We start from the raw sequence: 14,173 nt of genomic DNA on the forward strand, positions 1-14,173 counted from the left end.
CTATTACCTTTATTAACACCACTACATAAAAAAATAATAATAATAGGGTCATTCCGTGTCAACTCAACCAGAGGTCCCCGGCTCAAATTTTTGATTTTGCTAATATTTTTTCTGAAGAAAGAAAAACATGTTTAGTGATGAAAGCCAAAATATTAAATGTCATGGATGAATATTTACTGAGTAATCCGCTTTTTTGTAGAAGGGGGTCAAAATAGCAATTTTCACCTGAGATTCACAGTCAAATTACAGGGGGGTAAAATGACTTCAGAAAGATGGCAGCATCATAATGTTACTTTTACCCAGAGATTAGTAGGTCTATTAGTAAAATCTGTTGACTTTAGCAATCTTTGTTGCATTATATGCCAATGGTGACCATTCAAAAATGAGGAAAGAGCACTTTTAAAATTTTTTCTCCAAAGTTTGCAAGCCTGTAACTCAAAAAGTATTAAATATATTTTAATGCCCTTTTAGATTTTGGGTCTTAAACTTTTCTTTTGACGTCTTCATTTTTAAGGCCCTATATTGTTCAGTTCCAGAGATAATGGAATTTCAATATGGCTCCAGGAGTAAATTGTTAAATTGTACACATTTTCAGTGGTCAAAAACCAAATGTGGGTCAATTTGCAAAAATATGTTACTTCTTTTCTTTTAAAGAGGAATGTCTGAAGAACAAATAATGTTGAAACTAGAAATATATCTTGTTTCCTTCTGTCAAAACAACTGCATTGAACATAACTGTCAGAGTGCCATAAATATTCTTTTTCCCAAGTTTGTGTGCCTATAACTCAAGAAGTATTAAAGATATCACAATATGATTTTAGATTCTAGTTCTTAATAAACTTTTCTTTTGGAATCTTAATTTAAGGCCTTACATCATTCAGTCCCAAAGATAGGGGGGTCTCAATGAGACTCCGGATTGTTGAATATTACCCATTTTCAGTGCTCGAAAACCAAATGTTGGTCACTTTGTATACAGCTGATACTTATTTAATTTAAAGAACAATGTCTGAAGAATAAATAATGTTGAAATTAGAATTGTATCTTGTTTCCCTCCATCAAAAGAATATGTATAAAACATACCTGTCAGAGTGCTAAAAATGCACTGAAATGGACAAGCTGAGGCACATTACCTTTCTTTCAGTAGTCGATTCATAAGATTCTATATTTGAATCAGTTTCAGGGATATTTTTAAGAAGGGATTTTGTTCATTTTAACAGCTTATGAAGCTACCGAGAGTTCAGATATGCAGTATTGTAACATGTTTGAAACAAATCCCACACCTCATAGGGAAAAGTGGCTGCTTTTGCCACACATTGCATTCACATCAATAAACCAAGAATTTTCCTCATCTGGATTAATTAGAATTTCTTTTTCTTTTTCATAGTTATATAATGTGAAGCTTCACCAGATTAAGTAGCATCTACTGCTAAAGGGCATATTTGGCAGAATCACTGATAGTACCTCAAACATTTAAGATCTCTCACACTTGGAATAATTTACACTAGGTAATTATAAACCCCAGATAAACGGGATCCTGAGTAATCATATTTAACATTTCACACTGTTCATACTTTACCTAGAGTTAACAATTAATCCTGGTCATTCATAATCTGACGAATTCTTCAGATATTCTGCTTTAAATACAACTAGATGAAAAAGTTTGTCAAAACAAACCTTAGGTTGGCTTGAGAAAGCCTAGCCTGAAAGTTTAAAGCAGCTGTAAAAGCTTAAAGTTTGAACATTTAGATAGATGAGAAAATTAGCATGTTGCTAGCATGATTAGCATGCAGTTAGCATGTTGCTAATCATGTTTCTAGCACGATTAGCATGTTGCTAGCATGTTGCTAATCATGTTTCTAGCATGATTAGCATGAAGCTAACATGTTGCTAATCATGTTTCTAGCATGATTAGCATGAAGCTAACATGTTGCTAATCATGTTCCTAGCATGATTAGCATGTTACTAACATAATTCTGGCATGTTGTGTGTGTGTGTGTATATATATATACACACACACACACAGATACAGCCATAGCATGTTATTACCTTGTTACCTAATAAGTATCAGCTGTATACAAAATGATTAACATTTGGTTTTCGAGCCCTGAAAATGGGTAATATTCAACAATCTGGAGCCTCATTGAGACCCCCCTATCTTTGGGACTGAATAATGTAGGGCCTTGAAAATGAAGATTCCAAAAGAAAAGTTTATTAAGAACTAGAATCTAAAATCTTATTGCGATATCTTTAATACTTCTTGAGTTATAGGCACACAAACTTGGGAAAAAGAATATTTATGGCACTCTGACAGTTATGTTCAATGCAGTTCTTTTGACAGAAGGAAACAAGATGCATCTCTAGTTTCAACATTATTTGTACTTCAGACATTCCTCTTTAAAAGAAAAGAAGTATCATATTTTTGCAAATTGACCCACATTTGGGTTTTGACCACTGAAAATGTGTACAATTTACCATATGCACAGAGCGCTATTTAGAACTTCTGGATAAAGATAAGCCATCTCGTAATCTTCCGGTGAAGCTCATTTTACATGTGCTATATAGAGGTAGAGACTCTCATAGAAACCTCTCCTGCCTCATTCTTATTAGAAACTGAGAAACAAAATAATTAAAACACCGTAAATTATGATAGCGGAATTAACACACAGTTCTATTTCCTTTGGCTCCAGACCGCCAGAGGCAGTGCTGAAGGCACTAGTGGAAAACTCCTCACACTCACGCTTGACTGAAAATTGAATGACAAAGTTGTCACCTCGTGACGTGCCTTGAGCTATAATAACCCCTTAGCATGACACCTCAACCTCTTTCTCATTCTCGCTTGTTGAATCGAATGTGACGATATTTTGTGCAACTTGCTGCTGAAGAGATCTTCAGGATATATCACGAGCTGTTTCGTCATGATTACATCGATTCAGTATATGGATTGTTGGATTTACACGCATCTCACAGCGCACAGTGATCGTGAGATACAGGTTGCATCACGCAAGAGGCTTCATTCTGCTGGATGCTGGCAAGTTTGAATGCCTCTGTGACGACATACACTCGGAAGCCCTGGTTGCCTCGGCTGAGAGCGTACACGCACCTGATCGCAGCGTGAATAATTAACGTGTGCCGGATTTATCGACTTTAGAGTGAGTATTGAGTTAACATGGATGCACTTCAATGTTCTACATGCCCTAATGCAATGGATTTCATGGATGGACATCGCCAATGTCTTGCTTGTCTTGGTATGGATCATCTTAGAGAGGCACTGACTTGACCCGTGCCCGGAATGCTCCATTATGCCGCTCGTGGGTTGTCACGCTCGTCTGGCGGGTCTGAAATCTGCTTTGGATAGTTTGTTACATTCATCAAATATCACCACAGCTGATCGTAAACGCAAGCAAGCATCTCAAAGTGAAAAGAAGACTAAGAAAACGAAATCTTCTGATTTAGCACGCAAAGTTGATCAGCTGTCTTCTGCAGTAGAGTTGTTATTGGCACTTCTGGCTAAATCTCAGCCTAAAACAGATGTACGAGAGAAAGTTCAGCCTGAGTTATGAGTTATACTGAGATGTCAGTGGCTGCCACTGAATGGAAACCATTCCAGATGTTACTTCGGGTGCTGAGGAAAATCTGCCTGCAGATCGATCGCAGCACTCCGGCAGTTAGACCATGTCTGTGCAGTCAGGTGGGTCATTTTCAGTTGTTGCATCCCTGGAAGGAACGTTAAAAGCTATGCTTTCCCGCATCAATCTAGATCCCCCTCAACCAGCAGTGGGTTCTGAGAATATTTTTCTCTGTCGTGCACAGAGAACATCAATTACAATGCCTTTACATCTGTATTGGTGTCTGCATTTCAAAATTCAACGAAGGCTAAACGTCCAGATCAGTTAGCCCGCACACTGGCAGTAATGCAAGACCCAGAGACAGTAGGACTTAGTAGCATGCCACCTATAGAATCTAGTGTGGCAGCGCTTATTGTATCTCCCGATGAGGCGCTTTGTGAGAATGTACGCTGCCCCAATGTTGAATGTAGGTGCACTGATGAGTTACTGTCTCGTGCATACAATGCAACAGCGAGCCTTGGCTGTGTTTCCAATTCTTTTGGTGCACATGCTTGTGGTTCTACACTCCTTTCTGAGAGAAACTTCATCTGACCCATTAGTGACAGACTTAACTGAACTTACATTGCAGACCATGGGTGTTATTGCCAATCACTGTGGAACAGCTTTAGGTACCTCTTGTACAAGCTCGACGGCAAGTTTGATTGGCCCAGTCCTCTTTGCCGGAGGTATGTAGGAACAATTAGCAGAGATTGCCGTTGGTACCTGGTCGAATTTTTGGACCATCTGCACAGGAAGCCTTGGAACGGCGTGTGTCAGTGTCTGAAACTCACTCCCGTCATGTGGGGACTGGCCTCATCTAGCAGCCTCTGGTACTCGTTTTCACAATGTTGGTGTAAGACTCTTCTCAACATTTCCACCATTCAACTCTCGGACTACTCCACCACCTCCTCCACCTCCCAGGCATGATGGGACTCAACCACGTGGACATCAGTCTCACATCCGACCCCCAGGTTCCCAACGTCGCCCCCCCCACCTCTACAGAAAAGCGTTTGCGGGAGCGTTGACGCACACGTCGACAGTGGGCTGTTTCACAGAAAGTCAGTTGAATCATTGGAGATCAATAACAACAAATCAGTGGCTCTTGACTACCCTTTCAAGAGGGTACCATATACAGTTTCGCTGTCGACCTCCTGTTCACACCGGCGTGAGACAGACAATAGTTCACGATCCACGTCAGGCACAGGCACTTGCACACAAAGTTCAGGTGTTGTTGCGCAAAGGTGCCATAGAATACATCGATCCCCAAGTTCATCCCGGGGGATTTTTTCCCATTTATTTTCTGGTCACAAAGAAAGACGGCGGGTTTCGCCCCATCTTGGCTTTAAGAAACTTAAATCATTTTCTCAAGTTTCTGCCATTCAGAATGTTACGCACAACAGATGTGTTGCAGGCCATCATGGCGCAAGATTGGTTTGTGACAATAGACTTAAAGGACGCCTATTTTCATATTCCGATTGTGCCAGAGCACAGGTGGTTCCTTCGATTTGCCATAGGGGGTCAAATATTTCAGTTCAAGGTTCTTCCGTTTGGCCTGGCTTCGGCACCAAGAGTTTTTTCACAGTTCGTCCAGGCAGCATTGGAACCACCCAGAGGTCTGACATGAGGGTGTTACTGTACCTGGACGACTGGCTTGTCTGTGCAGCATCACCCCAGCAAGTAATGGATCAAGCTCGTCACCTGCTGGAACACATCACAGCTTTGGCGATCACTGTGAACTGGGACAAATTGGCGCAGGAGGGGAGTGAATGGCACCAGGAGAGGGGCTCTGCGCACAGCGCACATAAATGTTTTGTAACTGACAGAGGTGTTTGTTACCCTTTTGCATTTTCAGACTGTTCAGACTGCATGTCTTGTCTGGTAATCCCAGGAAAGTACCCAGACACGTAACTGTACATTTAAATGCTGACAAATAAACACTATCGTAACGGTTTAGGCAGTTAGGCTAATCTCTTAAACGACATCGTAATGGTATTCTTGATAATCAATATCTTACCTTCATAGCCATGAACACATTTTTAAAATCGTATAAAATTTTAAAGCCTTTATTATTTCTCAACTCTGTGCAGTAAAATTCACTTTATTAAAGGTTCACTTTTAATTCATGAAGACGACATGAAGATATGTGCCAAAATCGTGTCTCTTGGCGAAAAATAAAGACTCTTTAAGATGAAAATGAAATTACCGTTATAACCAGTAGATGGCAGCAGAGGATTACTCATTGGCTGCAGCTGCAAATTTCAACTCCCTAGTTTTTTTCACGTCTATAAAATAAATATTATAACAAATTTAGTACTTTATCGCACCTAAGTATAAAGTATAGCAAGTGCAGGAAGTCACAAAGTCACTTGTCATTTAAATAAATAAATAAATAAGGCCAGACAACAACCTATAATGCTGAATTATTTAAATACCTATATAGTCAAATACAAGTTAAATAAGTTGGTATAACAACATTATTTTGAAATGTTTAGATCTAATATAATAACTACATCGTAGTTATATCCAACAAAGACCTGTTGCTGCTGTAGTTTTGTTAGTCTGAATTTAATCTGAATTACTTCATGCAAAGCTCTATTTTTACATCGGCTCGCCAGATGATTCATTCCGTTGCCACTGTCAATCACAGCAATGACTCGTGGCATGATTTAACGGATTATTCACGTTTGTCATTTCTGAAACGGTATACGTGGATGTTTGGTCCTCTTAGACAAACAAAACTTTTCTCCAAATTGTGAATGGATTATGAAGAGAAACCGAGCAAAGGGCGCTCCCCTTATGGCACAGTACAGTTGACCGGAAATGACTGAGCTGGCTTATCTAAAACCAGGAAGTAATCGTGCATATGGTCAATTTAACGATTTACCCCAGGAGCCATATTGAGATCGCAATATCTCTGGAACCAAACCATATAGGGCCTTAAAAATTAAGATGCCAAAAAGAAAAGTTTGTTAAGACCCAAAATCTAAAAAGGCATTAAGATATCTTTAATACTTCTTGAGTCACAGGCCTGCAAACTTTGGAGAAAAAACTTGAAAAGTGCTCTTTCCTCATTTTTGAACGGTCACCATTGGCACATAATGCAACAAAGATTGCTAAAGTCAACAGATTTTACTAATAAACCTACTAATCTCTGGGTAAAAGTAACATTATGATGCTGCCATCTTTCTGAAGTAATTTTACCCCCCTGTAATTTGCCTCTGAATCTCAGGTGAAAATTGCCATTTTGACCCCCCTCTACAAAAAAGCGGATTACTCAGTAAATATTCATCCATGACATTTAATATTTTGGCTTACATCACTATACATGCTTATCTTTCTTTAGAAAAAAATATTAGCAAAATCAAAAATTTGAGCTGGGGAAGTTTCTGAAATTTGTTTGATTCGACACGGAATGACCCAATAATAATTTCTTACTTTAAGGTTTTCACAGTCCAGAAGCCCCTTAAAGAGGTCCAAGTAGTCCTTAGATGAAGGAACTTTCCATTTCCCAGAGCGCACCAGGGTGGAGTCTTCCTCAGTTTGAGAAGCACCTGAAGGAATGTTCTGCTCCTAATGGGCAGATTATTATTATGATATCATGATAATCACAATATGAACAGAAAAGAAAAAGATCAACAATTTCAGCAAAAACACTTACGTCTGACTGAGGAACTGGCTTAGAGCACACTCTGATCAGGCCTTGGTGAACTGTTGTTGAAGAAATGAAGAGTGTGAACACTAGTAAATCTAACCATGAATCAGACCAGCCAAAGCTAACCTCCATTTCATCCTTACCCACAGAACTAGTAAAACTCCAGAGGACTGGACCTCGAACTGCCATGGCAACAAACACCTTGATGATGGAGCGGCAGGTGGCATACTGCATTCTCTGGCTGTACTGAGGGAAGCTGTCCATCTGAACCACAAGGAGGCGCTCTAGCACAGGAGTGTACACTTCAGGGATCTGCATCCAGTTACAGAAATTACATTAGAATCTGTTAGGTGAAAACAGGTGAACTACAGAGAGAAGAAAGGCAACAGCAACAAATACTGAAAAACTGCCTATATTCATTTGACTCTACGATATGAGACACTTGAAACTAAATTTTTGGGGTCTTAAAACGCTGACCAGACCTATTAGGTGTAGTAGCATAGAACAGAGGACTAAAAACCGACCTACATACCGAATGTTTATTTGAAAAGCCAATTTATCAACATTTTTAATGGATTAGATCGAGCATTGCACAGCTCACAGTAAAGGAGATTTATCATACCCGGTCAAGGTGTACCAGAACACTAGCTATGGAGTCGAGGAAGCTTGGCAGCTGGTAGACATTGTCATCATCCCGGTCAGTCTCAGTCAGATACATCTGCTTACACCTCTGAATCAGCTCTGTATACATCAGATCTACATCCTGAGGGCACACCACCTTACACGGCTAAAGGCAAACAAACAAAGAGAATTTTAAAACTAGAAACACAAAATAGAAAAAACTAGAATAGTGCAATATAATTTGACTTCCTGAGAGACATTGATTATAGACTATTGTTACTATTCTGTTAAAATGTACAAACTGCAGCAAACAGGCCATATCCTCTGATAGCAATGGACAGTTCTCTATTAGTGGATTCCATGGTCCTGATGATAGCACAGAACTTCTGCATGAAGTACTTCAGCTTGCTCTTGTGCAACTCAGTGTTCTCTGCCACAAGAGTGGCCACCTTTACGACAGTGAGAGGAAAAGTTTGACAAGATGTCATCATAACCAAGTTAAACATCCCGCAAAAAAAGAGAAAAGAAAACATTTATACATTGAATAATCAATAAACAGAAAATACCTGTTTTAGGAAAGACTCTAGTGCTGTGTAACTACTCTTTTTCAGCTCTGCATTTATATGTCCACAAAGTTTGGACATAACATCAAAGATAGACATATAATGATCCATGAGACAACTGCCGAACTGGCTGGAATGCTTAGCAAACAGTTTGAGACCGGCTGTCAAGAGTAAAAAAAAAAACAATGAATAAGCTAAACATGGGATGCACTGCATAAAATCACATGACGATATCAAATTCCACTCACCAAAGATGACTGCATATCGTTTCATATCAGTCTAGAGATGCAAAGAAGGAAGAAATGTATGTATTTGGGAGCCCTGAACAGAAAATGTGACATGTACTACACAAAAAGGGTAAACTAACAACATTTATTAATCCTACCTGTGGACAGATTGCCTTCAGCGCATAATCAAATATTTCTTTTGACGTAACTGGGTCTGTTTAAAGAAAAGCAGTGAGCATATTCATTCAGTAACAGTAGGATAAGACCAGTTCAGGACAGTAAATCTACACATGCCCACCTTCTTCCATTGATTTGGTGAAGTTCACCATCAGAGCTGTGATTCCTTTCAGGCATCCAGCAACAACAGGAAGTTTTGGTTCCTTTGTAGTAGATGTCATCTGAAAACCATTGATTTTAGCACTTCTATACATACATATAAGATCACTTTTCCATATGCGGATAGGACGTCTTTACCTGTCCTTTCAGTTCACCCAGGTAGGCCTTGTAGAGTTTGTCAGAGTTGTTGACCATCTCACTGGGGTGCACTTCACCAAGCACTCCGAGAAGTTCATAAATGCAACCCAGTACTGTTGGTAGAGAATTTTGTATTTCAACAACGCATACAGTATGTGCTAGCGTTTTTGTTTGTATTCTGACATGCAACTAAAAATACATCATAACATTAGTCTTGTTAAAATGACTAATGACAACGGCAACATATTTTTGCTATAACAGAAAATTAAATAAGACAATAATTAGCCTCAACTTGCCTGTATCAGGTATCTTACTCTTCTGAGATAACTCTCCGTAAAATTTGTTGAACATATCACCAACTTTGAGATCCTGGGTGATGCTGGAGACTTTTGTGAGATACAGTATCTAGAGAGATTTGTGGGATGTGTTAACACTATTTGTCTGTAAATATCAAAATATGTCATTAGCACAGGTTCTCTGTCTCCAAGTCAAAGGTATAATGGCATTTAAAGAAAATCTTTCTCCTTGCAGACCTTAAGTCAATTGGCTACAAGTCTAAGTTAAGTCTCAAGTGCAAGTTACAGCACACGGTAGATCAACAGAACTTACTTTGATTAGAAGATCTAAAGCAGGGTTTCGGCACTTTGCAGCTTTGTCCTTTGTGTAGACAACAATACAAATGTCCTATCCATGCAGAGAAAATAAGTTAGTTACAAATGTGATATGTAATTTTAGTCAACCTTTAAATGGCACATTAAAACGTGACACCAAACCAGAAAGAAATCTGCCAACTACTGTTTTAATGTACTGTACCTTAAGTTCGACTGCATAGTTCTTCTCCCATCCTCGGACAGTGACTGAGATTCTCTCCAGAAATGTCCCTAAAAAATGTAGAATGTCCACTCTTGTATCCCGCAGCTGTGGAGAAACCTTTTTTTTAATAACTTTATAATAAATGTGTATTATGTCAGGAAGATTTACCATATATCATTACTAGAATTTGCCTGTAAATACCTCTTACCATTTCATTAGAGAGAGACTTCCGGAGAAAGCTAAGCAATCCCTCTTCCTTTGCAAAAAGCAAAGACGTCTGTAAAACTGAAAATATATTCATATTGATATTTCAAGATCAACTTTACTGTTTACTGTATGCACATACATACCTATATACATCAATGGTGATTTTATATGCACACTTTTTTTGTGGTGAAGGACAGCGCTGTTATTTTCAGCTAAAAGGTGATTTTTACTTTAGGTTACATCTTTATACGAGTTTATGTGCATGCAGCAGCCCATCCTAGATAATAAATGAACCGAGATAACATGCGCCCCTGTAATCTTATTTTGCTTAACTATGCATAAAAGTAATGAATAATAATTATATTTTGCATAAACACAACGCAATGCTTTTTGCATGAAGAAGTTCTTACCCAGTTCATTCTCATTCTTAGTTATCATGCATTCCTGCCCCAAGTCTCCAATAATGTCATGGCAGACTATAGCAGCATTCCTGCTCTCTGTGTCTCCAAGGAATGAATGAAGCTTTAGGAGATAACCCTGGATCCCTCCAACAGTGGAAGTATCAGAAGACATAATTTGTCTCTGTTGCTTACATCAGAAACGAATAAAAGTTGACAAAGAGCTTCTGTAAATCAAGTGAGTTTGCGTCAAGGCGGCAAAACAGAACAACACAAACTCGTGAACGCGCTCACTTCCTGCTTGAACCGCACGTCACTCCGGAAGAACAATAACTCATGTAACCGCTTGATGACGCTGTTTGCTCGCCATCAGATTCTGTTCCCGCCGTGCTGCTTCTGCAGAATATTCTTCCTCAGAGTAATAACTCTACATCTATCTGTACACGGTGCAGAATTGTTTTGAAGCTCTTGGGCAAACCAGTGGACATCATTTGGGCCCAACACATAACTAGCAAGTGACAATGGCAGCCTTGCTTTATTTGGCTCTATTCTAAGCTTTAGGGAAGCCTTGCCAAGCTAGTACTGCTAATGCTGGAAAACTCTAAACCCTGTACTTTAACTCTATACTATCTACAGTGCATAAAAAACCCTTCTTAACCTTATAGTGTCTATAGTGCAAAAATAATCCTACCTTACCCCATACTATTAGTGCAAAAAATAACCCTACATAACCCTGTACTATCTACAATGAAAAAATAAGCTTACTTAACCCTATACTATACTATCAGTACAAAAATAATCCCACCTAGAACTGTAATATGTACAGTGAAAAAAAAAATAACTCGACCTAACTCTATATTCCAGGGGTCACCAGACTCGGTCCTTCAGAGTTTAGTTCCAACCCTAATTAAACACACCTGAAGCAGCTAATCAAGGTCTTACTAGGTATACTTGAAACTGTCCCTGCGTCCCAATGTGCATACTATCCATATCTTCCCTAAATAGTATTGAAAATTACTAATATCACATAGAATTTAGGATGGAGAGTATGCGCATTGGGACACAGGCTTTGTGTTGAGGCAAGTTGGAGCTAAACTCTGCCGAACACCGTCCCTCCAGGATCAGGTTTGGTAACCCCTGGTATACTCTCTACAGTGCAAAAAAATAACCCTACCTCACCCTACACTTCAGTGCAAAAAATAACTATACTTAGCCCTATCTATGGATTTTGTTTTGTATTTATTATTCTTGTTAGTTGGATTGGTAGAAACCCCATCAATCTGTCTATCTATCACCAGAGGGACATATTTACATTCTGAGACAAAAAGGGGCAGTATATGATCAAGAATGAAAGTGTATGATAAAGAATTTGGTAAAGGTGAAGATTTGAAATTGTTCATAAGATTAAACTTAATAATAAGACTGCTGATATAACAAATTAATTATTTATAGGGATGGTTAATGCAAAGACATTACTCAGTAGGAGCTGGTTTTACAGTAGAGTTACAGAGTGGGTTTCAGTATAAAACATCTGATTGCTTAAGAGCATGTATTTCGAGGCAGTTAAGATAATGACTTAAATGCTGGTTAAATTAACATTAAATTCAACAAAACACACAAATAAAACTATGTTAACTGACATATAGTAAAAAGCCAAAGAATTTGCACTGACCAGCCTGTAGCCCTTATTACTACTCATGTAAATACTCAAATTCTCCAATAGTCTGCAGTAGATGTTGGTCCATGAAAAGATGTGAGAAAGTTTGGAGTGAATGGACTAAAGGTAGTGAAATAGTCTATTATTTCCAAGCATTCACAGTCACCCGAGCAAGATAACGCATGATAAACAGTACAACCGTGATCTTATATATGGGTTATGGTTATATTTATTGTGCACTGTATTCAAATCTGTTTTTGTTAATAATCCCAGATGCATGCGTATTCTTAATATTTCCTGTATAATTACACAAATAGCCTTCAGAAAAAATGACGTTGTCATTTTTTACTTTTTTTTATTTATTTTAGAAATGAAACAATGAATATCATTTGATTTTTTTTTTTATTTAATATGTTTTTTGTTTGCATCTAACATTTTAATTCATTACTTAATTCTACAAAATTTAATAGTACGGCTAACAATGATTCCAAGATAAAAACAAAAATGTTTCTAATAATCCCAGATGCATGCGTATTCTTAATATTTCCTGTATAATTACACAAATAGCCTTCAGAAAAAATGACATTGTCATTTTTTACTTTTTTTTATTTTTATTTTAGAAATGAAACAATGAATATCATTTGATTTTTTTTTTTATTGAATATGTTTTTTGTTTGCATCTAACATTTTAATTCATTACTTAATTCTACAAAATTTAATAGTACGGCTAACAATGATTCCAAGATAAAAACAAAAATGTTTAATAGAGACAGGCAGTGAGAAAATTGGTCCACAAGTTCTTCTAGTCATCTTGGCTCCAATCGTCTTGGCTCTTTCTTGCGAACAACTTCAGAAAAAAATAATACACACAAATTATTTGACCTCAAATGTATTTGTTTAGATGATAATAAGTGGAGAGAGAGAATTGAAAACTGAGAATTGCCTGCTTTAGTCTTTCATATCCTGAGACGAATGACTTCTCCACAGCTGTGTCATCACCGGATCCAGATCCTGACAGATCCATTTCCACCAATGGCTAATAATTAAAGCAGAGAAATCAAATGCTGTGTTCTGCTTTACAACTCAGAACACAGTAGCCTGGATCAAACATTTACTCAAAAAATCTTGAAATAAAAATTTCAAGTAAAATCATTTCAAATAAATGATCTAAAGGGTATGACATTATCTGACATGGCTGGACACAGTAGGGACATCACCTCATGAAACTTAAAACCCCTCAATCCCTCATCATGAAATGCCAACATATGGGATCCAGGAAACTGAGAGGAAAAAAGAGCAAGAAAAAAAATCTTAAACATAAACATGTTTAATAAGGAGCATTACTACTAAGTTCATTTTCATAAACATTTGTCATGTTTTGTTTGACTCTCAGCAAACTGAGAGAAACAAAAGAAAACAGATCTGCTAATCATTATTTAACATGACTTAAAGAAGGAATGGTATAATGCTTAATAATATTATATTTGTACCTCAATTAAGTAAATTACAGTTTAGTTGCACCTCATGAGAAAAATTTATATAAAATGTAATGCTATTTTACTATATTACTAATATGGCAATATTAATATTGCAAGTAAAGTTATCATCTCTTATTCGTCAAGGCTCCTTGTATAAAGATGAAAATAAGTAAAACTTTGCCTCCAGTCAAATGTAGGGTTGATTTTTGCTTCATTGCACCAGGATAACTAGAGCCTAAACACTAGAGCTATTTGCTTCTGAGAGTGAGGAGGAAGTTACACAGCAATATTTATACTGAACCTTGTTATAAAGTCATGTGCATTTGCAATAATGACAAAATGTGCATGTTCCTGATAAGAAAAATGTTGCAAATGAAAGAGACACTTCCGTTTAATGATCACTATATATTCACTATATATTATCAAGTACAACTTATTTTGTATAGTATTGTTCACCATTTAGGATAAAAAGAATGAA

General features: G+C 37.6%; 1 protein-coding gene across 1 annotated transcript in view; it reads right to left on the reverse strand.

Annotated features, from left to right (window-relative positions):
* prkdc (protein kinase, DNA-activated, catalytic subunit) overlaps positions 1 to 10,846 on the reverse strand; it is a 37,728-nt gene extending 26,882 nt beyond the window's left edge. The window contains exons 1-15 of the mRNA XM_016533310.1: positions 10,573 to 10,846; positions 10,164 to 10,240; positions 9,956 to 10,060; positions 9,752 to 9,826; positions 9,439 to 9,547; positions 9,143 to 9,255; positions 8,967 to 9,066; positions 8,827 to 8,882; positions 8,690 to 8,720; positions 8,445 to 8,602; positions 8,181 to 8,327; positions 7,880 to 8,044; positions 7,401 to 7,569; positions 7,264 to 7,313; positions 7,041 to 7,175 (exon numbers count right to left, since the gene is read on the reverse strand). Of these exons, the coding sequence (XP_016388796.1) occupies positions 7,041 to 7,175; positions 7,264 to 7,313; positions 7,401 to 7,569; positions 7,880 to 8,044; positions 8,181 to 8,327; positions 8,445 to 8,602; positions 8,690 to 8,720; positions 8,827 to 8,882; positions 8,967 to 9,066; positions 9,143 to 9,255; positions 9,439 to 9,547; positions 9,752 to 9,826; positions 9,956 to 10,060; positions 10,164 to 10,240; positions 10,573 to 10,735 (1,653 nt within the window). The 5' untranslated portion in view covers positions 10,736 to 10,846. The remainder of the gene's footprint in view (positions 1 to 7,040; positions 7,176 to 7,263; positions 7,314 to 7,400; positions 7,570 to 7,879; positions 8,045 to 8,180; positions 8,328 to 8,444; positions 8,603 to 8,689; positions 8,721 to 8,826; positions 8,883 to 8,966; positions 9,067 to 9,142; positions 9,256 to 9,438; positions 9,548 to 9,751; positions 9,827 to 9,955; positions 10,061 to 10,163; positions 10,241 to 10,572) is intronic.
* Positions 10,847 to 14,173: the final 3,327 nt, after the last annotated feature.

The sequence above is a fragment of the Sinocyclocheilus rhinocerous genome, unplaced genomic scaffold, assembly GCF_001515625.1.
Source record: "Sinocyclocheilus rhinocerous isolate Xijiao unplaced genomic scaffold, SAMN03320098_v1.1 scaffold245, whole genome shotgun sequence".
Classification (NCBI taxonomy): Eukaryota; Metazoa; Chordata; class Actinopteri; order Cypriniformes; family Cyprinidae; genus Sinocyclocheilus; species Sinocyclocheilus rhinocerous.